This window comes from Oncorhynchus kisutch, unplaced genomic scaffold (assembly GCF_002021735.2).
Source record: "Oncorhynchus kisutch isolate 150728-3 unplaced genomic scaffold, Okis_V2 Okis02a-Okis13b_hom, whole genome shotgun sequence".
NCBI classification, from domain to species: domain Eukaryota; kingdom Metazoa; phylum Chordata; class Actinopteri; order Salmoniformes; family Salmonidae; genus Oncorhynchus; species Oncorhynchus kisutch.
Genome location: NW_022261979.1, coordinates 4,473,946 through 4,497,034, shown reverse-complemented (window position 1 = coordinate 4,497,034; position 23,089 = coordinate 4,473,946). Strand labels below are relative to the sequence as shown.

Genomic DNA, 23,089 nt, shown 5'->3' with positions numbered 1-23,089 from the left:
TGGAAGCTGAAAATGTCCCAGTTCTTCCATGGCCTGCATACTCACCAGACATGTCACCCATTGAGCATGTTTGGAATGCTCTGTATCAACGTGTAGGACGGTGTGTTCCAGTTCCCGCCAATATCCAGGAACGTCACACAGCCATTGAAGAGAAGTGGGACAACATTCCACAGGCTGTAATCAACAGCCTGATCAACTCTATTTTTAAAAGGTATCTGTGACCAACAGATTCATATCTGTATTCCCAGTCGTGAAATCTATAGATTAGGTCCTAATGAATTTATTTCAATTGAACGATTTCCTTATATGAACTCGGTAAAATCTTTGAAATTATTGTTTATATTTTTGTTCAGTGTAGCTTTGCTGGAGGCCATTTTCCCTGAAAAGCATAATTGATGTTTGGTCCATACAGTACCATGTTACCAGACCCCCTGTTTTCCTCCAAAACTACTCCCTACTTTTCTAAAGCCAGTAGAGTCAACCAACTGTCCAATCATTGCCATTTTTACATTTAAATGTACTGTCATTTAGCCAACACTTATGTAGAGTGACCTGAATATATGGCGTGGTAAACACCAGTAAAACGGAAAGGAAAATCCTACCACTGCTGCTCAGGCTCCCAGGTGATTTATAACGTTGTGACCCTGGGAGCAGTGGTGAGCAGCGTTTTCCAGGAGTTTTTCCTACAACTCCAGGACCTGCGGAAAGCACCTAGATGTCCGTATGTGCTCCAGCTGTTGTAGATGGGAAACATCAGTATAATGGGGTGGCAGGGTAGCCTAGTGGTTAGAGAGTTGGACTAGTAACCGGAAGGTTGCAAGTTCAAACCCCCGAGCTGACAAGGTATAAATCTGTCATTCTGCCCCTGAACAAGGCAGTTAACCCACTGATTCATCCCTGAAGAGCACACTTCTCCAGCGTGTCAGTGGCCATCGAAGGTGAGCATTTGCCCACTAGGCAGTCATTGAAAATAAGAATTTGTTCCTAACTGACCTGCCTAGTTAAATAAAGGTAAAAAAATATATATTAAAAAAGTGTAAAGTTTTAGTATCCTGACAGAAAAAGAGCATAATGAAATGAGGGCCGTCCTTGTAACTTGCCACGCAGGAGAAAAGGTCAACAAAGAACGGTGGAATTAAAGTTCTTCCGTCTGTATCACTGAAGAGTTATATTACACAGTAGAATGTAAGGACATGTTCAGTGCTTACCATCAATGCATTCTCTGATAAAACAGGATCATTGCCTTTACATTTAAATCACGCTGGAATGCTGCACTTTTGCGATGCGGATTGAATAGATCCCTTGACACGCTCCCAATTCTGAGGAGTAGTTTTAGGCCAGGATTCAATCCTAAAGCGTTATCATAGAGCAGTGACTGTTAAAGGTCATTTACACTTGATGCACCTTCTGCCGTGAATGATAATGTCCACAAACAAGTCTTTAATCATGGTCAGCTGTCCAGTGCACTACTCTATAACACACGTTGGATTGAATAACGCCTTTTAAAACACTCAACAGTTCTTGGGTGTCGTCTTAATACTGATCCTGTAAGGTCTTAATACTGATCCTGTAAGGTCTTAATACTGATCCTGTAAGGTTGGTCTTAATACTGATCCTGTAAGGTTGGTCTTAATACTTATCCTGTAAGGTTGGTCTTAATACTGATCCTGTAAGGTTGGTCTTAATACTGATCCTGTAAGGTTGGTCTTAATACTGATCCTGTAAGGTTGGTCTTAATACTGATCCTGTAAGGTTGGTCTTAATACTGATCCTGTAAGGTTGGTCTTAATACTGATCCTGTAAGGTTGGTCTTAATACTGATCCTGTAAGGTTAGTCTTAATACTGATCCTGTAAAGTCTTAATACTGATCCTGTAAAGTCTTAATACTGATCCTGTAAGGTTGGTCTTAATACTGATCCTGTAAGGTTGGTCTTAATACTGATCCTGTAAGGTTGGTCTTAATACTGATCCTGTAAGGTTGGTCTTAATACTGATCCTGTAAGGTTGGTCTTAATACTGATCCTGTAAGGTTGGTCTTAATACTGATCCTGTAAGGTTGGTCTTAATACTGATCATGTAAGGTTGGTCTTAATACTGATCCTGTAAGGTTAGTCTTAATACTGATCCTGTAAGGTTAGATCACTCCTATTGGCCATGACAACGTTTTCCGGTAATTGTGCCTTCAGAAAGACTTCACACCCCTTGACTTTTTTTCACGTTGTTGTTACAACCTGATTACATTGAGATTTTGTGTCACTGATCTACATACAATACCCCAATGTCACAGTGGAATTGTTTACAAAGGAATTAAAAATTAAAAACTGGTTATGGCAAGCCTAAATAATCACAAGTTCCATGGACTGTGTGTGCAATAGTGTTTAATATGATTTTTGAATGACGACCCCCACACACAGTTAACTGTAAGGTCCCTCAGTCGAGCAGTGAATTTCAAGCACAGGTTTACCAATGGTTCGCAAAGAAGGGCACCTATTGGTGGATGGGTTTTAAAAAAAAGAAGCACATATTGAATATCCCTTTGAGCATTGTGAAGTTATTAATTACACTTTGCATGGTGTATCAATACACCTAGTCACTACAAAGATACAGGCGCCCTTCCTAACTCAGTTGCCGGAGAGGAAGGAAACCGCTCCTCCCTCTCACTCAGTCTCTCCTTACACTAAAGAGGCCAGGCCTTTCACAGTGATACTCATGACTAGAGGAAGGTATCCAGGCTGGTCCTTCATCTCTGTCCTCAGTGTGTCGTCCTCTCTCTTCAGTGTAACTTTGGTCACTCTAAAGAGACTCTCTGTCCTCTGATACACCTCCTCCTCAGTCAGAACAGCCAGACCAGCATCTCTCAGAGAGAGGGTCTCCCCACTCCCTGCTGCCACATGCTGCACCTGGAGGACAAGCAGCACAGGAATATGATCAGATACTGCAATGACAATTTCAAAATGGAGTGTTTATATTTGTCCTGTTACACACGTGTTGGTAATGGAAAGGTGTTTGTTGCATATCCCAACTCCCCCTGGGACACCCACAGAGAGTGAGGTCACGGCCAGGGTTACTGGCCCAACGCTCTAACTGCAAGGCTACCTGCCGCCCTTAATCTATTACAAACAACTATTGAATTAATTGAACCTTTATTTAGCTTAGCCAAGTGGTGAACAGGCCAGGTGGTGAACAGGCCAAGTGGTGAACAGGCCAAGTGGTGAACAGGCCAAGTGGTGAACAGGCCAAGTGGTGAACAGGCCAAGTGGTGAACAGGCCAAGTGGTGAACAGGCCAAGTGGTGAACAGGCCAGGTGGTGAACAGGCCAGGTGGTGAACAGGCCAAGTGGTGAACAGGCCAAGTGGTGAACAGGCCAAGTGGTGAACAGGCCAAGTGGTGAACAGGCCAAGTGGTGAACAGGCCAGGTGGTGAACAGGCCAGGTGGTGAACAGGCCAAGTGGTGAACAGGCCAGGTGGTGAACAGGCCAGGTGGTGAACAGGCCAAGTGGTGAACAGGCCAGGTGGTGAACAGGCCAGGTGGTGAACAGGCCAAGTGGTGAACAGGCCAGGTGGTGAACAGGCCAGGTGGTGAACAGGCCAAGTGGTGAACAGGCCAGGTGGTGAACAGGCCAAGTGGTGAACAGGCCAAGTGGTGAACAGGCCAAGTGGTGAACAGGCCAGGTGGTGAACAGGCCAGGTGGTGAACAGGCCAAGTGGTGAACAGGCCAGGTGGTGAACAGGCCAGGTGGTGAACAGGCCAGGTGGTGAACAGGCCAAGTGGTGAACAGGCCAGGTGGTGAACAGGCCAAGTGGTGAACAGGCCAAGTGGTGAACAGGCCAAGTGGTGAACAGGCCAGGTGGTGAACAGGCCAAGTGGTGAACAGGCCAAGTGGTGAACAGGCCAGGTGGTGAACAGGCCAAGTGGTGAACAGGCCAAGTGGTGAACAGGCCAAGTGGTGAACAGGCCAGGTGGTGAACAGGCCAAGTGGTGAACAGGCCAGGTGGTGAACAGGCCAGGTGGTGAACAGGCCAGGTGGTGAACAGGCCAGGTGGTGAACAGGTCAAGTGGTGAACAGGTCACACAGTACTGTATTTTTGAAGAAGTATACAGACTTGTTTACCAGACAGTGTAGTATTTATTTTTTACCCCCTTTTTCTCCCCAATTTCGTGGTATCCAATTGTTAGTAGTTACTGTCTTGTCTCATCGCTGCAACTCCCGTACGGGCTCGGGAGAGACGAAGGTCGAGAGTCATGCATCCTCTGAAAAACAACCCAACCAAGCGCGCATCCAACCCGGAAGCCAGCCGCACCAATGTGTCGGAGGAAACACCGTACACCTAGCGACCTGGTCAGCGTGCACAGCGCCCGGCCCGCCGCAGGAGTCGCTAGTGCACGATAAGACAAGGATATCCCTACCGGCCAAACCCTCCCTAACCCGGACGACGCTGGGCCAATTGTGCGTCGCCCCATGGACCTCCCCGGTCGAGGCCGGCTATGACAGAGCCTGGGCTCGAACCCAGAGTCTCTGGTGGCACAGCCAGCACTGCGATGCAGTGCCTTTGACGACTGCGCCACCCGGGAGGCCCATAGGTTGTTTGTAACTGTACAGTATTTTTGAAGAAGTATAGACTTTTTTTTACCAGGCTAAGTGTAACAAAAGGAGAAGTGTGAACTCACCAGGATCTGCAGGGCCTGTAAGACTAGAGGACTGCAACAGGATCCCAACACAGAGAGACACTCATCTGTCATTCCTGAGAAATAAAGATTCACAGATGGTGTGAAACAGGAAGTGGTTTTCAGGGCATTGTGGGTTCTGAGAAAATAAAATGTTCATGAAGTGAGATGCCAGTTTTCCTGATAAATGCAGTGGCTGTAGACTGTTGTGACGAACTGAACTGGCCACTTAATATTCAACTAGTCAACTAATATTCACTGCTCAGTGTCTCACCATCCATGGCACTGATAATGAGATGAGTGGCATTGAGGAGGGTGGGTGTCTGGCTGGAATCACTGAGGGAGGGTGTCTGGCTGGAATCACTGAGGAGGGAGGGTGTCTGGCTGGAATCACTGAGGAGGGACCGTGTCTGGCTGGAATCACTGAGGAGGGAGGGTGTTGGGCTGGAGTCCGATTGCTCTAGAAGGTTCAGTATGGCCTGGACTGTCTGCATCTGAGACACTTCCTTAACCTCCCCCAGGTCAGCTGTCTTACCTGTGCACATCTGGTCCAGCTGTGAGAAGAGACATTATTAGAAAGAATAGGTGAGATGTGGTTTGTTTTTTCCTGCTAAACTTAGTTGAATGTACTGACTAAGTCTCTCTGGATAAGAGTGTCTGGTAAATGACTCATATGTGAAGGTTCGAGACAGAAGATATTTAGGATACTATGGTAGATTATAATGATGACAGACCGAACATAATGAGAAGTTAGTATGTTCAGCATTTTCAGAAAGCTGCTGATTCTTGCCAGTAATCCGCTCATAGAAAATAACTGTAGGACTGTGTGTGTTTGTGCCCTGTTTCTGTACATCTCACTCACCACACTCTCCAGCACACTGACTGTCTCTCTGTCCTCCATGGTTGTCTTGAGGAGCTGGAGCAGAGAGGAACGTGTGTCTGCTGGCAGGACTGACAGCAGCTGGAAATGACGACTCAGTTTCTCCAGTTCTGTCAACACACAAACACTTTGCATCTAGCTGAAGTTTGACTCCGCTGCCACCGTATCAGAGATTTCACAACCAGGAAACTCATGTGTACGATTTATTCTGCAACTGTAACAGGGTTGGTTATGTTTCCACTTGCCTCTAAAGAAATGTGTATTTAATGTTCAAGCATTCTTATTGGTTAGTTCAACTCTGATGACAATAAGGTGTGTTGTGATTGGCCCCGCTTGCAGATAGGGGGAGATCGCGAACGTCAGGTCTCCCCAGTATGTAAATGTGATGCAAGGGGTAGGTGACGTTCTGAATACTGTTGTCTATTTTACATTGTGTACAAGTTTGCTGTACGTTACTGATTTATACATGTGTGGGTATATGGTACCTGTTAGGGATTGAGGGGCTTTCTGGGATGTGCTTTGGCATATGATTGCAGCAAATAAGTGTGTTAGCTAGCATACACTGATGTAATGGTCACATAAGCCACTGCTAACACAGTTGTCTTCATGCTACAGATGTGGCCATCGATACCGTTCAGCCCTGTACAACTAACGTGCTGTTTCCCATGTAACAACAGAAATAAATGCTCAACTGGGACCACTGGCCCAAGTGATTTGAGAAAACACAACGCATGGAGAGTACATTATACATCTGTTACACAACCACAATGGGACAAATGTATGAATTTATTTTTGTGAATTGTTAGAGGATTCGTCTTCCCAGTGATCTCTCCAAGGCAGTGCTATAACCTTTTACATGATCCTCCTTATGAGCTCTGATATTACCGATGTAATTTATTTATCTAGGCAAGAAGGTGAAGAACAAATCCTTATTTACAACAGGATACGCTAGACATTGGCCCTGTACACACATGTTGTATATACAACGCATTTGGCACAACGAGCTATTCTGAACCAAAATAATTACACAAGTGTTGTGGACTGTGGAGCCACGGCACAATGATTGAGTAAACATTTCTGTGCAGACAATTTATCACACAAATAACAGTTGTATCACAACAACCATTGTGTTAAATGTGTTGTAAATCAGTTCTACAACCTGAATGTGACGGGATCATTAAGAGTTTTACATAAAGAACAACATGTAACATTCCATTCAGTATACGTCCACCACTAGACCAGGGACGCCTTGCACCACTAGACCAGGGACGCCTTGCACCACTAGACCAGGGACGCCTTGCACCACTAGACCAGGGACGCCTTGCACCACTAGACCAGGGACGCCTTGCACCACTAGACCAGGGACGCCTTGCACCACTAGACCAGGGACGCCTTGCACCGCCACTGTTCCAGGGACGCCTTCCACCACTAGGCCAGGGACGCCTTCCACCACTAGGCCAGGGACGCCTTCCACCACTAGGCCAGGGACGCCTTGCACCACTAGACCAGGGACGCCTTCCACCACTAGACCAGGGTCGCCTTGCACCGCCACTGGGCCAGGGTCGCCTTGCACCGCCACTGGGCCAGGGTCGCCTTGCACCGCCACTGGGCCAGGGTCGCCTTGCACCGCCACTGGGCCAGGGTCGCCTTGCACCGCCACTGGGCCAGGGTCGCCTTGCACCGCCACTGGGCCAGGGTCGCCTTGCACCGCCACTGGGCCAGGGTCGCCTTGCACCGCCACTGGGCCAGGGTCGCCTTGCACCGCCACTGGGCCAGGGTCGCCTTGCACCGCCACTGGGCCAGGGTCGCCTTGCACCGCCACTGGGCCAGGGTCGCCTTGCACCGCCACTGGGCCAGGGTCGCCTTGCACCGCCACTGGGCCAGGGTCGCCTTGCACCGCCACTGGGCCAGGGTCGCCTTGCACCGCCACTGGGCCAGGGTCGCCTTGCACCGCCACTGGGCCAGGGTCGCCTTGCACCGCCACTGGGCCAGGGTCGCCTTGCACCGCCACTGGGCCAGGGTCGCCTTGCACCGCCACTGGGCCAGGGTCGCCTTGCACCGCCACTGGGCCAGGGTCGCCTTGCACCGCCACTGGGCCAGGGACGCCTTGCACCGCCACTGGGCCAGGGACGCCTTGCACCGCCACTGGGCCAGGGACGCCTTGCACCGCCACTGGGCCAGGGACGCCTTGCACCGCCACTGGGCCAGGGACGCCTTGCACCGCCACTGGGCCAGGGACGCCTTGCACCGCCACTGGGCCAGGGACGCCTTGCACCGCCACTGGGCCAGGGACGCCTTGCACCGCCACTGGGCCAGGGACGCCTTGCACCGCCACTGGGCCAGGGACGCCTTGCACCGCCACTGGGCCAGGGACGCCTTGCACCGCCACTGGGCCAGGGACGCCTTCCACCACTAGGCCAGGGACGGGGAACTTTATGAACTCATCCTGAAGGGGCTGCAGTGGCTCGTGGGTCTGCCAACCCACATCCATTCCCACACATGCAGTCAGATTTTGCCCTAAGCAACAATGTTTGCAGTTTTTAATATGATATCAGAGTGAGTGACTAACCAAATCAATGGGGGCGCTTCTACACCTACATTGCTTGCTGTTTGGGGTTTTAGGCTGGGTTCCTGTACAGCACTTTGATATATCAGCTGATGTCAAAGTTTAGACAGCTGGCTAGACTAATTTAGCAACCTAAAAAGGGTTGATCCACAACCAATTGTGTATTCTACTATTCTACCTCTCAACAGTAAATTGAGACCCCGACTGAGTTCCCCTGACAGAAATCTAATGATAATAACAACTATTTAAATTGGTACGTGGGCCTACAAAAGGAGGGGAACTTGCATTAGTCTCGTTACCTCTCTGAAAGCAGCTCTTCTTTGGGGTGTCGTCGTGAGCACCAGACACCCCCACTAAGCTCTTCTTAACAGGCCCATCCACCTCAAAACCCCCAAGAGTGTCGGACATTAGGCACAGCTCTGAGGAACAAGAGTGTGGGACATTAGGCACAGCTCTGAGGACAACAGTGTGGGACATTAGGCACAGCTCTGAGGAACAAGAGTGTGGGACATTAGGCACAGCTCTGAGGAACAAGAGTGTGGGACATTAGGCATAGCTCTGAGGAACAAGAGTGTGGGACATTAGGCACAGCTCTGAGGAACAAGAGTGTGGGACATTAGGCACAGCTCTGAGGAACAAGAGTGTGGGACATTAGGCACAGCTCTGAGGAACAAGAGTGTGGGACATTAGGCACAGCTCTGAGGAACAAGAGTGTGGGACATTAGGCACAGCTCTGAGGAACAAGAGTGTGGGACATTAGGCACAGCTCTGAGGAACAAGAGTGTGGGACATTAGGCACAGCTCTGAGGAACAAGAGTGTGGGACATTAGGCACAGCTCTGAGGAACAAGAGTGTGGGACATTAGGCACAGCTCTGAGGAACAAGAGTGTGGGACATTAGGCACAGCTCTGAGGAACAAGAGTGTGGGACATTAGGCACAGCTCTGAGGAACAAGAGTGTGGGACATTAGGCACAGCTCTGAGGACAAGACAAGGAGACAGTAGTATTAATACAGACACTCATTCAAATACATTGGACTTACTGAACATTAACAGAGACCATGCACTTGATAAGGCTTTGTAATATACAACCTACATGGTCTGATTATGGGTCCAGGTGAGGGTTTACAGTTTAAAACATGTGTTGTTGCCTGAGAAACTGGAAAATAAAGGCTCCCTCACCATAGTGTCCGTTGAGTTTGATCTCCAGCTCTATAATACCGTAAGCGATGACGGTGTGAGCAGGAATCTCCAGAGACACGTTGCTGTCTTTGTGCAGGCTGCTGTTCTCCTTTACAGACACCTGTGGAAAGTAGTACTTAAGTCATCTTTGGGGGTGTCTGTACTTTATTCATATTTTGACAACTTTTACTTTCACTTCACTACATTCCTGAAGAAAAGAAGGTACTTTTTACTCCATACATTTTCCCTGACACTCAAAAGTACTCGCTACATTTTGAATGGTCCAATTCACACACTTATCAAGAGAACATCCCTGGTCATCCCTACTGCCTCTGATCTGACACACTCACTAAACACCAACGCATCATTTGTAAATGATTTCAGAGTGTTGGAGAGTGCCCCCGGCTATCCGTAAATTAAATTAAAAAAGAAAATGGAACCATCTGGTTTGCTTAATATAAGGAATTTTAAATGATTGATACTTTTACTACTTAAGTATATTTTAGCAATTACATTTACTTTTGATACTTAAGAATATTTAAAACCAAATACTTTTTGACTTACTCAAGTAGTATTTTACTGGGTGACTTTCACTTGAGTCATTTGCCTTCAAACCAGTCAAGGGAAGTGAACATGACGACATAGAATAGGAGCCTAACATAAGGCAGAGTTAATACATCCTGATCAGCCATTCATATGACTGATCTACTGTAGTAGTCTATCCACGCTTCACTACTCGTTTTGCTCCACATACATTAAAAAGCATTCATCTGTGGCCGTGCTGGTCCAGCAGTAATGCTGCAGCCTCCAGCACACATAGGCCTGTCTGCAGTGTTGTCATAGGTCCATCCAGCCTGCAGCCTCCAGCACACATAGGCCTGTCTGCAGTGTTGTCATAGGTCCAGCAGTAATGCTGCAGCCTCCAGCACACATAGGCCTGTCTGCAGTGTTGTCATAGGTCCATCCAGCCTGCAGCCCCCAGCACACACAGGCCTGTCTGCAGTGTTGTCATAGGTCCAGCAGTAATGCTGCAGCCTCCAGCACACATAGGCCTGTCTGCAGTGTTGTCATAGGTCCAGCAGTAATGCTGCAGCCCCCAGCACACATAGGCCTGTCTGCAGTGTTGTCATAGGTCCAGCAGTAATGCTGCAGCCCCCAGCACACACAGGCCTGTCTGCAGTGTTGTCATAGGTCCAGCAGTAATGCTGCAGCCTCCAGCACACATAGGCCTGTCTGCAGTGTTGTCATAGGTCCAGCAGTAATGCTGCAGCCTCCAGCACACATAGGCCTGTCTGCAGTGTTGTCATAGGTCCAGCAGTAATGCTGCAGCCCCCAGCACACATAGGCCTGTCTGCAGTGTTGTCATAGGTCCAGCAGTAATGCTGCAGCCTCCAGCACACATACGCCTGTCTGCAGTGTTGTCATAGGTCCAGCAGTAATGCTGCAGCCTCCAGCACACACAGGCCTGTCTGCAGTGTTGTCATAGGTCCATCCAGCCTGCAGCCCCCAGCACACATAGGCCTGTCTGCAGTGTTGTCATAGGTCCAGCAGTAATGCTGCAGCCTCCAGCACACATAGGCCTGTCTGCAGTGTTGTCATAGGTCCAGCAGTAATGCTGCAGCCCCCAGCACACATAGGCCTGTCTGCAGTGTTGTCATAGGTCCAGCAGTAATGCTGCAGCCTCCAGCACACATACGCCTGTCTGCAGTGTTGTCATAGGTCCAGCAGTAATGCTGCAGCCTCCAGCACACATAGGCCTGTCTGCAGTGTTGTCATAGGTCCAGCAGTAATGCTGCAGCCCCCAGCACACATAGGCCTGTCTGCAGTGTTGTCATAGGTCCAGCAGTAATGCTGCAGCCTCCAGCACACATACGCCTGTCTGCAGTGTTGTCATAGGTCCAGCAGTAATGCTGCAGCCTCCAGCACACACAGGCCTGTCTGCAGTGTTGTCATAGGTCCATCCAGCCTGCAGCCCCCAGCACACATAGGCCTGTCTGCAGTGTTGTCATAGGTCCATCCAGCCTGCAGCCTCCAGCACACATAGGCCTGTCTGCAGTGTTGTCATAGGTCCAGCAGTAATGCTGCAGCCTCCAGCACACATAGGCCTGTCTGCGGTGTTGTCATAGGTCCAGCAGTAATGCTGCAGCCTCCAGCACACATAGGCCTGTCTGCAGTGTTGTCATAGGTCCAGCAGTAATGCTGCAGCCTCCAGCATACATACGCCTGTCTGCAGTGTTGTCATAGGTCCAGCAGTAATGCTGCAGCCTCCAGCACACATAGGCCTGTCTGCAGTGTTGTCATAGGTCCAGCAGTAATGCTGCAGCCTCCAGCACACATAGGCCTGTCTGCAGTGTTGTCATAGGTCCAGCAGTAATGCTGCAGCCCCCAGCACACATAGGCCTGTCTGCAGTGTTGTCATAGGTCCATCCAGCCTGCAGCCTCCAGCACACATACGCCTGTCTGCAGTGTTGTCATAGGTCCAGCAGTAATGCTGCAGCCCCCAGCACACATAGGCCTGTCTGCAGTGTTGTCATAGGTCCATCCAGCCTGCAGCCTCCAGCACACATAGGCCTGTCTGCAGTGTTGTCATAGGTCCATCCAGCCTCCAGCACACATACGCCTGTCTGCAGTGTTGTCATAGGTCCAGCAGTAATGCTGCAGCCTCCAGCACACATAGGCCTGTCTGCAGTGTTGTCATAGGTCCATCAGTAATGCTGCAGCCCCCAGCACACATAGGCCTGTCTGCAGTGTTGTCATAGGTCCAGCAGTAATGCTGCAGCCTCCAGCACACATAGGCCTGTCTGCAGTGTTGTCATAGGTCCAGCAGTAATGCTGCAGCCTCCAGCACACATAGGCCTGTCTGCAGTGTTGTCATAGGTCCAGCAGTAATGCTGCAGCCTCCAGCACACATAGGCCTGTCTGCAGTGTTGTCATAGGTCCATCCAGCCTCCAGCACACATACGCCTGTCTGCAGTGTTGTCATAGGTCCATCCAGCCTGCAGCCTCCAGCACACATAGGCCTGTCTGCAGTGTTGTCATAGGTCCAGCAGTAATGCTGCAGCCTCCAGCACACATAGGCCTGTCTGCAGTGTTGTCATAGGTCCATCCAGCCTCCAGCCTCCAGCACACATAGGCCTGTCTGCAGTGTTGTCATAGGTCCATCCAGCCTCCAGCACACATAGGCCTGTCTGCAGTGTTGTCATAGGTCCAGCAGTAATGCTGCAGCCTCCAGCACACATAGGCCTGTCTGCAGTGTTGTCATAGGTCCATCCAGCCTCCAGCCTCCAGCACACATAGGCCTGTCTGCAGTGTTGTCATAGGTCCAGCAGTAATGCTGCAGCCTCCAGCACACATACGCCTATCTGCAGTGTTGTCATAGGTCCATCCAGCCTCCAGCACACATAGGCCTGTCTGCAGTGTTGTCATAGGTCCAGCAGTAATGCTGCAGCCTCCAGCACACATAGGCCTGTCTGCAGTGTTGTCATAGGTCCAGCAGTAATGCTGCAGCCTCCAGCACACATAGGCCTGTCTGCAGTGTTGTCATAGGTCCAGCAGTAATGCTGCAGCCTCCAGCACACATAGGCCTGTCTGCAGTGTTGTCATAGGTCCAGCAGTAATGCTGCAGCCTCCAGCACACATACGCCTGTCTGCAGTGTTGTCATAGGTCCATCCAGCCTGCAGCCTCCAGCACACATACGCCTGTCTGCAGTGTTGTCATAGGTCCATCCAGCCTGCAGCCTCCAGCACACATAGGCCTGTCTGCAGTGTTGTCATAGGTCCATCCAGCCTGCAGCCTCCAGCACACATAGGCCTATCTGCAGTGTTGTCATAGGTCCATCCAGCCTGCAGCCTCCAGCACACACAGGCCTGTCTGCAGTGTTGTCATAGGTCCATCCAGCCTGCAGCCTCCAGCACATATACGCCTGTCTGCAGTGTTGTCATAGGTCCATCCAGCCTGCAGCCTCCAGCACACATAGGCCTGTCTGCAGTGTTGTCATAGGTCCATCCAGCCTGCAGCCTCCAGCACACATAGGCCTGTCTGCAGTGTTGTCATAGGTCCATCCAGCCTGCAGCCTCCAGCACACATACGCCTGTCTGCAGTGTTGTCATAGGTCCATCCAGCCTGCAGCCTCCAGCACACATAGGCCTGTCTGCAGTGTTGTCATAGGTCCATCCAGCCTGCAGCCTCCAGCACACATAGGCCTGTCTGCAGTGTTGTCATAGGTCCATCCAGCCTGCAGCCTCCAGCACACATACGCCTGTCTGCAGTGTTGTCATAGGTCCATCCAGCCTGCAGCCTCCAGCACACATAGGCCTGTCTGCAGTGTTGTCATAGGTCCATCCAGCCTGCAGCCTCCAGCACACATAGGCCTGTCTGCAGTGTTGTCATAGGTCCATCCAGCCTGCAGCCTCCAGCACACACAGGCCTGTCTGCAGTGTTGTCATAGGTCCAATCCAGCCTGCAGCCTCCAGCACACATACGCCTGTCTGCGGTGTTGTCATAGGTCCATCCAGCCTGCAGCCTCCAGCACACATAGGCCTGTCTGCAGTGTTGTCATAGGTCCATCCAGCCTCCAGCACACATACGCCTGTCTGCAGTGTTGTCATAGGTCCATCCAGCCTGCAGCCTCCAGCACACATACGCCTGTCTGCAGTGTTGTCATAGGTCCATCCAGCCTCCAGCACACATACGCCTGTCTGCAGTGTTGTCATAGGTCCATCCAGCCTGCAGCCTCCAGCACACATACGCCTGTCTGCAGTGTTGTCATAGGTCCATCCAGCCTGCAGCCTCCAGCACACATAGGCCTATCTGCAGTGTTGTCATAGGTCCATCCAGCCTGCAGCCTCCAGCACACATACGCCTGTCTGCAGTGTTGTCATAGGTCCATCCAGCCTGCAGCCTCCAGCACACATAGGCCTATCTGCAGTGTTGTCATAGGTCCATCCAGCCTGCAGCCTCCAGCACACATACGCCTGTCTGCAGTGTTGTCATAGGTCCATCCAGCCTGCAGCCTCCAGCACACATAGGCCCGTCTGCAGTGTTGTCATAGGTCCATCCAGCCTGCAGCCTCCAGCACACATAGGCCCGTCTGCAGTGTTGTCATAGGTCCATCCAGCCTGCAGCCTCCAGCACACATACGCCTGTCTGCAGTGTTGTCATAGGTCCATCCAGCCTGCAGCCTCCAGCACACATACGCCTGTCTGCAGTGTTGTCATAGGTCCATCCAGCCTGCAGCCTCCAGCACACATAGGCCTGTCTGCAGTGTTGTCATAGGTCCATCCAGCCTGCAGCCTCCAGCACACATACGCCTGTCTGCAGTGTTGTCATAGGTCCATCCAGCCTGCAGCCTCCAGCACACATACGCCTGTCTGCAGTGTTGTCATAGGTCCATCCAGCCTGCAGCCTCCAGCACACATAGGCCTGTCTGCAGTGTTGTCATAGGTCCATCCAGCCTGCAGCCTCCAGCACACATACGCCTATCTGCAGTGTTGTCATAGGTCCATCCAGCCTGCAGCCTCCAGCACACATACGCCTGTCTGCAGTGTTGTCATAGGTCCATCCAGCCTCCAGCACACATAGGCCCGTCTGCAGTGTTGTCATAGGTCCATCCAGCCTGCAGCCTCCAGCACACATACGCCTGTCTGCAGTGTTGTCATAGGTCCATCCAGCCTGCAGCCTCCAGCACACATACGCCTGTCTGCAGTGTTGTCATAGGTCCATCCAGCCTGCAGCCTCCAGCACACATAGGCCTGTCTGCAGTGTTGTCATAGGTCCATCCAGCCTGCAGCCTCCAGCACACATAGGCCTGTCTGCAGTGTTGTCATAGGTCCATCCAGCCTGCAGCCCCCAGCACACATACGCCTGTCTGCAGTGTTGTCATAGGTCCATCCAGCCTGCAGCCTCCAGCACACACAGGCCTGTCTGCAGTGTTGTCATAGGTCCATCCAGCCTGCAGCCTCCAGCACACACAGGCCTGTCTGCAGTGTTGTCATAGGTCCATCCAGCCTGCAGCCTCCAGCACACATAGGCCTGTCTGCAGTGTTGTCATAGGTCCATCCAGCCTGCAGCCTCCAGCACACATACGCCTGTCTGCAGTGTTGTCATAGGTCCATCCAGCCTGCAGCCTCCAGCACACATAGGCCCGTCTGCAGTGTTGTCATAGGTCCATCCAGCCTGCAGCCTCCAGCACACATAGGCCCGTCTGCAGTGTTGTCATAGGTCCATCCAGCCTGCAGCCTCCAGCACACATACGCCTGTCTGCAGTGTTGTCATAGGTCCATCCAGCCTGCAGCCTCCAGCACACATACGCCTGTCTGCAGTGTTGTCATAGGTCCATCCAGCCTGCAGCCTCCAGCACACATAGGCCTGTCTGCAGTGTTGTCATAGGTCCATCCAGCCTGCAGCCTCCAGCACACATACGCCTGTCTGCAGTGTTGTCATAGGTCCATCCAGCCTGCAGCCTCCAGCACACATACGCCTGTCTGCAGTGTTGTCATAGGTCCAATCCAGCCTGCAGCCTCCAGCACACATAGGCCCGTCTGCAGTGTTGTCATAGGTCCATCCAGCCTGCAGCCTCCAGCACACACAGGCCTGTCTGCAGTGTTGTCATAGGTCCATCCAGCCTGCAGCCTCCAGCACACATAGGCCTGTCTGCAGTGTTGTCATAGGTCCAATCCAGCCTGCAGCCTCCAGCACACACAGGCCTGTCTGCAGTGTTGTCATAGGTCCATCCAGCCTGCAGCCTCCAGCACACATAGGCCTGTCTGCAGTGTTGTCATAGGTCCAATCCAGCCTGCAGCCTCCAGCACACACAGGCCTGTCTGCAGTGTTGTCATAGGTCCAATCCAGCCTGCAGCCTCCAGCACACATACGCCTGTCTGCGGCGTTGTCATAGGTCCATCCAGCCTGCAGCCTCCAGCACACATAGGCCTGTCTGCAGTGTTGTCATAGGTCCATCCAGCCTCCAGCACACATAGGCCTGTCTGCAATGTTGTCATAGGTCCAATCCAGCCTCCAGCACACATAGGCCTGTCTGCAATGTTGTCATAGGTCCAATCCAGCCTGCTGCCCTTTGAGTCAACCTCTTCCCTATTTTCCCTGCTTAAAGATTCATCTATACAGGGTAAACTACATGGTTAACTTCAACACTTGTAATATATAATATCCCAGCCTAACAAATAGAGATGATTAATGTAACAAATCCTACAACGCTCTTCATCTCTCTCCATGTACCTGGGTGCTCTTGGGCCCACAGAAGCTCAGCAGCTCCCCTAACTGCCCCCCCTCCTGGACCTCCTCTATGACCGAACACGGCTGGGTCGTCACAATCCTCTCTTTCACCACCGCAAACACCTCCCTGGACTTCTCACGGGTCTGCTGGATCAGACAGTGGGACATGTCCAAAATCCTGCAGGAGAGACAAATAAATCAGATAGTTGTCATTTGAGGAGGGCAAAGATGATTCAAGTTATGTTTCTTGGATGATTATAAAGTAGCTTGGAGTAACCCAGTCTGTTTGGGACAACATGCCACTCCTCATTGTGCCAAACATGACAAGCAGTGGCAAGGAGTGGAATGCTGTGGGGTGGGGGGGGCTGTGCTTTGGCAAAGTGGGTGGGGTTATATCCTGCCTGTTTGGCCCTGTCCGTGGGTATCATCGGGTGGGGCCACAGTGTCTCCTGACCCCTCCCGTCTCAGCCTCCAGTATTTATGCTGCAGTAGTTTGTGTCGGGGGGGGGATCAATCTGTTATATCTGGAGTATTTCTAATTTCTCTAATTTCATTTCTTTTCTTTCTTTCACTCTCTCGGAGGACATGAGCCCTAAGACCATGCCTCAGGACTACCTGGCATGATGACTCCTTGTTGTCCCCAGTCCACCTGGCCGTGCTGCTGCTCCAGTTTTAACTGTTCTGCCTGCAGCTATGGAACCCTGACCTGTTCACTGTGATTACTATTATTTGACCCTGCTGGTCATTTATAAACATTTGAACATCTTGGCCATGTTCTGTTATAATCTCCACCCGGCACAGCCAGAAGAGGACTGGCCACCCCTCATAGCCTGTTTCCTCTCTAGGTTTTGGCCTTTCTAGGGAGTTTTTCCTAGCCACCGTGCTTCTACACCTGCATTGCTTGCTGTTTGGGGGTTTAGGCTGGGTTTCTGTACAGCACTTTAATATATCAGCTGATGTAAGAAGGGCTATATAAATACATTTGGATGTTAGACCAGACAGACTGGATTTCTCCAGGCTACGCATAAAGCGGTGTTCAGCTTCATTAATACATTTACTGGTATTATAAATCTATTTTTCTTTTTTAACTATAGCATACATATGGTGTTGGGCTGTCAGAATACAGTCCGCCCATATGGTGTTGGGTAGTTAGAATACGGTCAGCCCATATGGGTAGTTAGAATACGGTCATCCCATATGGTGTTGAGTAGTTAGAATACGGTCAGCACATATGGGTAGTTAGAATACGGTCATCCCATATGGTGTTGAGTAGTTAGAATACGGTCAGCACATATGGGTAGTTAGAATACGGTCAGCCCATATGGTGTTGAGTAGTTAGAATACGGTCAGCCCATATGGTGTTGAGTAGTTAGAATACAGTCAGCCCATATGGGCAGTTAGAATACAGTCAGCCCATATGGTGTTGAGTAGTTAGAATACGGTCAGTCCATATGGTGTTGGGTAGTTAGAATACAGTCAGCCCATATGGTGTTGAGTAGTTAGAATACAGTCAGCCCATATGGTGTTGGGTAGTTAGAATACAGTCAGCCCATATGGGCAGTTAGAATACAGTCAGCGCATATGGTGTTGGTCAGTTAGAATACAGTCAGTGCATATGGTAGAATATAGTCACTGCATATGGTGTTGGTCAGTTAGAATACAGTCAGTGCATATGGTAGAATATAGTCACTGCATATGGTGTTGGTAGTTAGAATACAGTCAGCCCATATGGTAGAATATAGTCACTGCATATGGTGTTGGTAGTTAGAATACAGTCAGCCCATATGGTAGAATATAGTCACTGCATATGGTGTTGGGTAGTTAGAATACAGTCAGCCCATATGGTAGAATATAGTCACTGCATATGGTGTTGGTAGTTAGAATACAGTCAGCCCATATGGTAGAATATAGTCACTGCATACAGTCAGCAAAGAAGAAACACTGATCATGAGGAAAGATGCTGTGATATACAGTGCATTCGGAAAGTATTCAGACCCCTTGACTTTTTCCACATTTCGTTACGTTACAGCCTTATTCTAAAATTGCTTAAATAGTTTTTTCCCCTCGTAAATCTACACATAATACCCCAGAATGACAAAGCAAAAAGTTGTTTTTTAAATAAAAAATGTATAAAACATTAACTGAAAAATGCACAGTTAAAGGTAACCAGACCCATCACCCAGTACTTTGTTGAAGTACTTTTGGCAGAGATTACAGCCTAGAGTCTTCTTGGGTATGCCACTACAAGCCTGGCACACCTGTATTTGTTGAGTTTACTAGTCTCCCAGTCCCTGCTACTGAAAAACATCCCCACAACATGATGCTGCCACCTCCATGCTTCACTGTAGGGATGGTACCTGGTTTATTCCAGACGTGACACTTGGTATTCAGGCCAAAGAGTAAAATCTTGGTTGTAGCATCATACCCAAGACTCTCGGCTGTAATCGCTGCCAAAGGTGCTTCAAGAAAGTACTGAGTAAAGGGTCTGAATACTTATGGAAATGTATTATTTTTTATTTTTTAAAGTTTTATTAGCAAACTAAATTAAAAAGCTGTTTTTGATTTGTCATTATGGGATAGTGTGTAGATTGATGAGAAAAACAAACTATTGAATCAATTTTAGAATAAGGCTGTAACGTTTTTAAAAAATGTGGAAAAAGTCAAGGGGTCTGAATACTTTCCAACTGCACTGTACAGTCGTGGCCAAAGGTTTTGAGAATGACATAAATATTCATTTCCAAGGTTTGCTGCTTCAGTGTCTTCAGATATTTTTGTCAGATGTTACTATGGAATACTGAAGTATAATTACAAGCATTTCATAAGTGTCAAAGGCTTTTATTGACAATTACATGAAGTTGATGCAAAGAGTCAATATTTGCAGTGTTGACCCTTCTTTTTCAAGACCTCTGCAATCAGCCCTGGCATGCTGTCAATTAACTTCTGGGCCACATCCTGACTGATGGCAGCCCATTCTTGCATAATCAATGCTTGGAGTTTGTCAGAATTTTGGGGTTTATGTTTGTCCACCCGCCTCTGGAGGATTGACCACAATTTCTTAATTGGAATAATGTCTGGGAAGTTTCCAGGCCATGGACCCAAATTTATGGGGGTTTTGTTCCCCGAGCCACTTTAGTTATCACTTTTGCCTTAAGGCAAGGTGCTCCATCATGCTGGTAAAGGCATTGTTCACCACCAAACTGTTCCTCGATGGTTGGGAGAAGTTGCTCTCGGAGGATGTGTTGGTACCATTCTTTATTCATGGCTGTGTTCTTAGGCAAAATTGTGAGTGAGCCCACTCCCTTGGCTGAGATGCAACCCCACACATGAATGGTCTCAGGATGCTTTACTGTTGGCATGACACAGGACTGATGGTAGCACTCACCTGGTCTTCTCCAGAAAAGCTTTTTTTCGGATGCCCCAAACAATCGGAAAGGGGATTCATCTGAGAAAATGACTTTACCCCAGTCCTCAGCTTCTTCTTTGCTGCCCTTCTTGACACCAGGCCATCCTGGTGGGTTACTGTATATACAGGTGAACTGAGTGTAACCTGGGGTTACTGTATGTACAGGTGAACTGAGTGTAACCTGGGGTTACTGTAGGTACAGGTGAACTGAGTGTAACCTGGGGTTACTGTAGGTACAGGTGAACTGAGTGTAACCTGGGGTTACTGTAGGTACAGGTGAACTGAGTGTAACCTGGGGTTACTGTATGTACAGGTGAACTGAGTGTAACCTGGGGTTACTGTATGTACAGGTGAACTGAGTGTAACCTGGGGTTACTGTATGTACAGGTGAACTGAGTGTAACCTGGGGTTACTGTATGTACAGGTGAACTGAGTGTAACCTGGGGTTACTGTAGGTACATATTAGAGAGAGAGAGGAACTCACTTGTCTTTGGAGTCGCGCAGCAACTTCTGTACATCCACCTCCTCTTTCTTCAGGCTGCCGAAGGACGACTGGAGTTTAGATGTGTCTTTCCCCTCCACTTTAAGGTTTACAGCAACCAAATTTGTCTCAAAGTTTCCTGATTTGTTGTCACCAAATGTCCCTTGGTACTTTAGGAAATCAGTCTTGACCACAACTGTAGGAGAGGGAAGCAAAAATGTTTTCCAAAATTCTTCTAGCTCTGTCAAATTGGTTTTTGATCATAGATTTTCAAGTAGATTTAAGATAAAAAACGAACTCGGCCACTCAGTGACATTCACTGTCTTTTTGGTATGCAACTCCAGTGTTTATTTGGCCTTGTGTTTTAGGTTAGTGTCCTGATAAAATGTGAATCTGCCTGTGCTTAGCTCCATTCCGTGTATTTTTTTATCCTGAAAAACTCCCCAGTCCTTAACGATTACAAACATACCCATAACATGATGCAGCCACCACTATCCTGGAAAATATGGAGAGTGGTATTCAGTAATGTGTTGGATTTGCCCCAAACATAACAGTTTGTATTCAGGACAAAAATTGAATTGCTGTACATTTTTTGCAGTATTACTTTAGTGACTTGTTGCATACACACTTCCTTCTTTTCACTCAATTAGGTTAGTATTCTGGAGTAACTACAATGTTGTTGAACCATCCTCAGCTATCTATTATCACAGCCATTAAACTCTGTAACTGTTTTAAAGTCACCATTGGCCTCATGGTGAAATCCCTGAGCAGTTTTCTTCCTCTCTGGCAACTGAGTTAGGAAGGGTGCCTGTATCTTTATAGCGACTGGGTGAATTGATACACCATCCAAAGTGTAATTAATAACTTCACCATGCTCAAAGGGATATTCAATGACTGCTTTTTTTTTTACCCATCTACCAATAGGTGCAAAATCTCCCTGGTCTTTATGCTTGAATCTGTGTTTGAAATGCACTACTCGACTGAGGGACCTAACAGATAAACATAATTCCACTGTGACATTATGGGGCATTGTGTTTAGGCCATTGACAACCAAAAAAATCTAAATGTAATCCATTTTAAATTCCAGCTGTAACACAACAAAATGTTGAAAAAGTCAGGGGGTGTGAATACTTCTGAAGGTTCTGTATGTATCATGATAGGATCCTCTTCATAATCTTTCCAGTAGCATGGACAACAGAATCGACAGTCAGATCTTTCACAAGGAACACATTCACACAGTATCACACTGAGGGAGAGAGGAGCCTATACCTGCAAACAAACAGGTAGCAAGTACAGGTGTGCAGCCTATCATTTCAACTGAGGGGCTGATCTTGTGTTTACCTGGGGTTAAGGGTGTGTCTCCAGTCAGCACATCACTGAGGGTAAAATCAGTGGGCAGGTACTTGGGTTTCTGCCAAATCCAAAAACGCTTGCGTTTCACAACCAGTGAGAGAGGGACCAGTTTGTCTGAGTCAATCAGACTGGACACAGGGATCAAGCTGCCATCATCATCAATCTCCTCCACAAAGTTTCTTGTGGCCGTGGAAAACATCTTCAATGGGAGACAGACACAGACATGATCGAGTATGATGTCTCTGTTTGCAACTGATAACAAACACGACAAGAACACAAGATTAATAATACGATAATATTTACATTGAAAAAGTTCCCATTAATTTACTATCTAAAAAAATAAAACGTTAAAGCCATGACCTATGAGCCATATGAGTAGCAGACTGGATACGCTAAGAAATCAGACATTACACAGAGTCAAAATACTGTGGTTGTTATTCGTAAACGTTCATAGACGTCTATCTATGCGTTCATAATTCACGATGATATGTTCAAAATTGAAACTACTGCTACCTACAAGAGCAATATATTTTACCGTTTATCTTGGCCGAACGCGAAAGCCACTTCCAAGTTAGAGTTACCGGTCTAGATAAAGGTAGATATTTCTGTCTCAACAGCGGAATAAGTACCGTGATAACAAAGAGGTTCGCTCCACCCCTTTCTCCAGCAACGTGCACTGGGAGTGGTTCTATCTTTTGGTTCTATCTCTCAGTGCTTCCATCTCCACCTCCTGTCCAGGGCACCACCAGCTGCACAGTGAAACCAAACATGTTCTCATTGTTCTATCTGTGGTAAAACATGACAAAATAATGTAGCCATGATGATAATATTTTATTACATGTAATGGAACTTTCAATGCATAGATATAGATAGACAAGCTTGGCTCCACGAAGAACCCTATGATACATATTAAAGTATAAGTTAATTACGCCCCATCAAGAGCCCCCTTATTTACATAAGTATTCAGACCCTTTTGCTATGAGACTAGAAATAGAGCTCAGGTGCATCCTGTTTCAATCGCTTGTCCTTGATATGTTTCTACAACTTGATTGGAGTCCACCTGTAGTATATTCAATTGATTGGACATGATTTGGAAAGGCACAAACCTGTCTATATAAGGTCCCACAGTTGACAGTGCATGTCAGAGCAAAAACCATACCATGAGGTCAAAGGAATTGGCTTTAGAGCGCCGAGACTCTGACAGAGCTCCAGAGTTCCTCTGTGGAGATGTGAGAATCTTCCAGAAGGACAACCATCTCTGCAGCATTCCCCCAAACAGGCCTGTATGGTAGAGTTGCCAGGTGGTAGCCACTCCTCAGTAAAAGGT

At 48.7% G+C, this 23,089-nt stretch overlaps 1 protein-coding gene across 1 annotated transcript; it reads right to left on the bottom strand.

The window, feature by feature from the left end:
• Positions 1–1,878: 1,878 nt before the first annotated feature.
• On the bottom strand, positions 1,879–22,427 carry LOC116359327 (gasdermin-E). Its single transcript, XM_031812215.1, has 10 exons — positions 22,298–22,427; positions 21,751–21,961; positions 20,413–20,605; positions 16,529–16,703; positions 9,295–9,415; positions 8,413–8,532; positions 5,530–5,657; positions 4,942–5,221; positions 4,671–4,744; positions 1,879–2,901 (listed from the first exon to the last, which is right to left on the bottom strand). The coding sequence occupies exons 2-10, from the start codon at positions 21,959–21,961 to the stop codon at positions 2,674–2,676; spliced, it is 1,530 nt and encodes a 509-aa protein (XP_031668075.1). The 5' UTR covers positions 22,298–22,427; the 3' UTR covers positions 1,879–2,673.
• Between the last annotated feature and the right edge of the window lie 662 nt (positions 22,428–23,089).

Excerpts from the sequence above, each read along its gene's own strand:
- LOC116359327 (XM_031812215.1), bottom strand. The coding sequence starts at position 21,961 with ATGTTTTCCACGGCCACAAGAAACTTTGTGGAGGAGATTGATGATGAT. Across the intron at positions 5,658-8,412 it reads GAAGAGCTGCTTTCAGAGAG|AACTGGAGAAACTGAGTCGT; the intron begins GTAACGAGACTA and ends GTGTGTTGACAG. Across the intron at positions 2,902-4,670 it reads TACAGGCCCTGCAGATCCTG|GTGCAGCATGTGGCAGCAGG; the intron begins GTGAGTTCACAC and ends CTTGTCCTCCAG.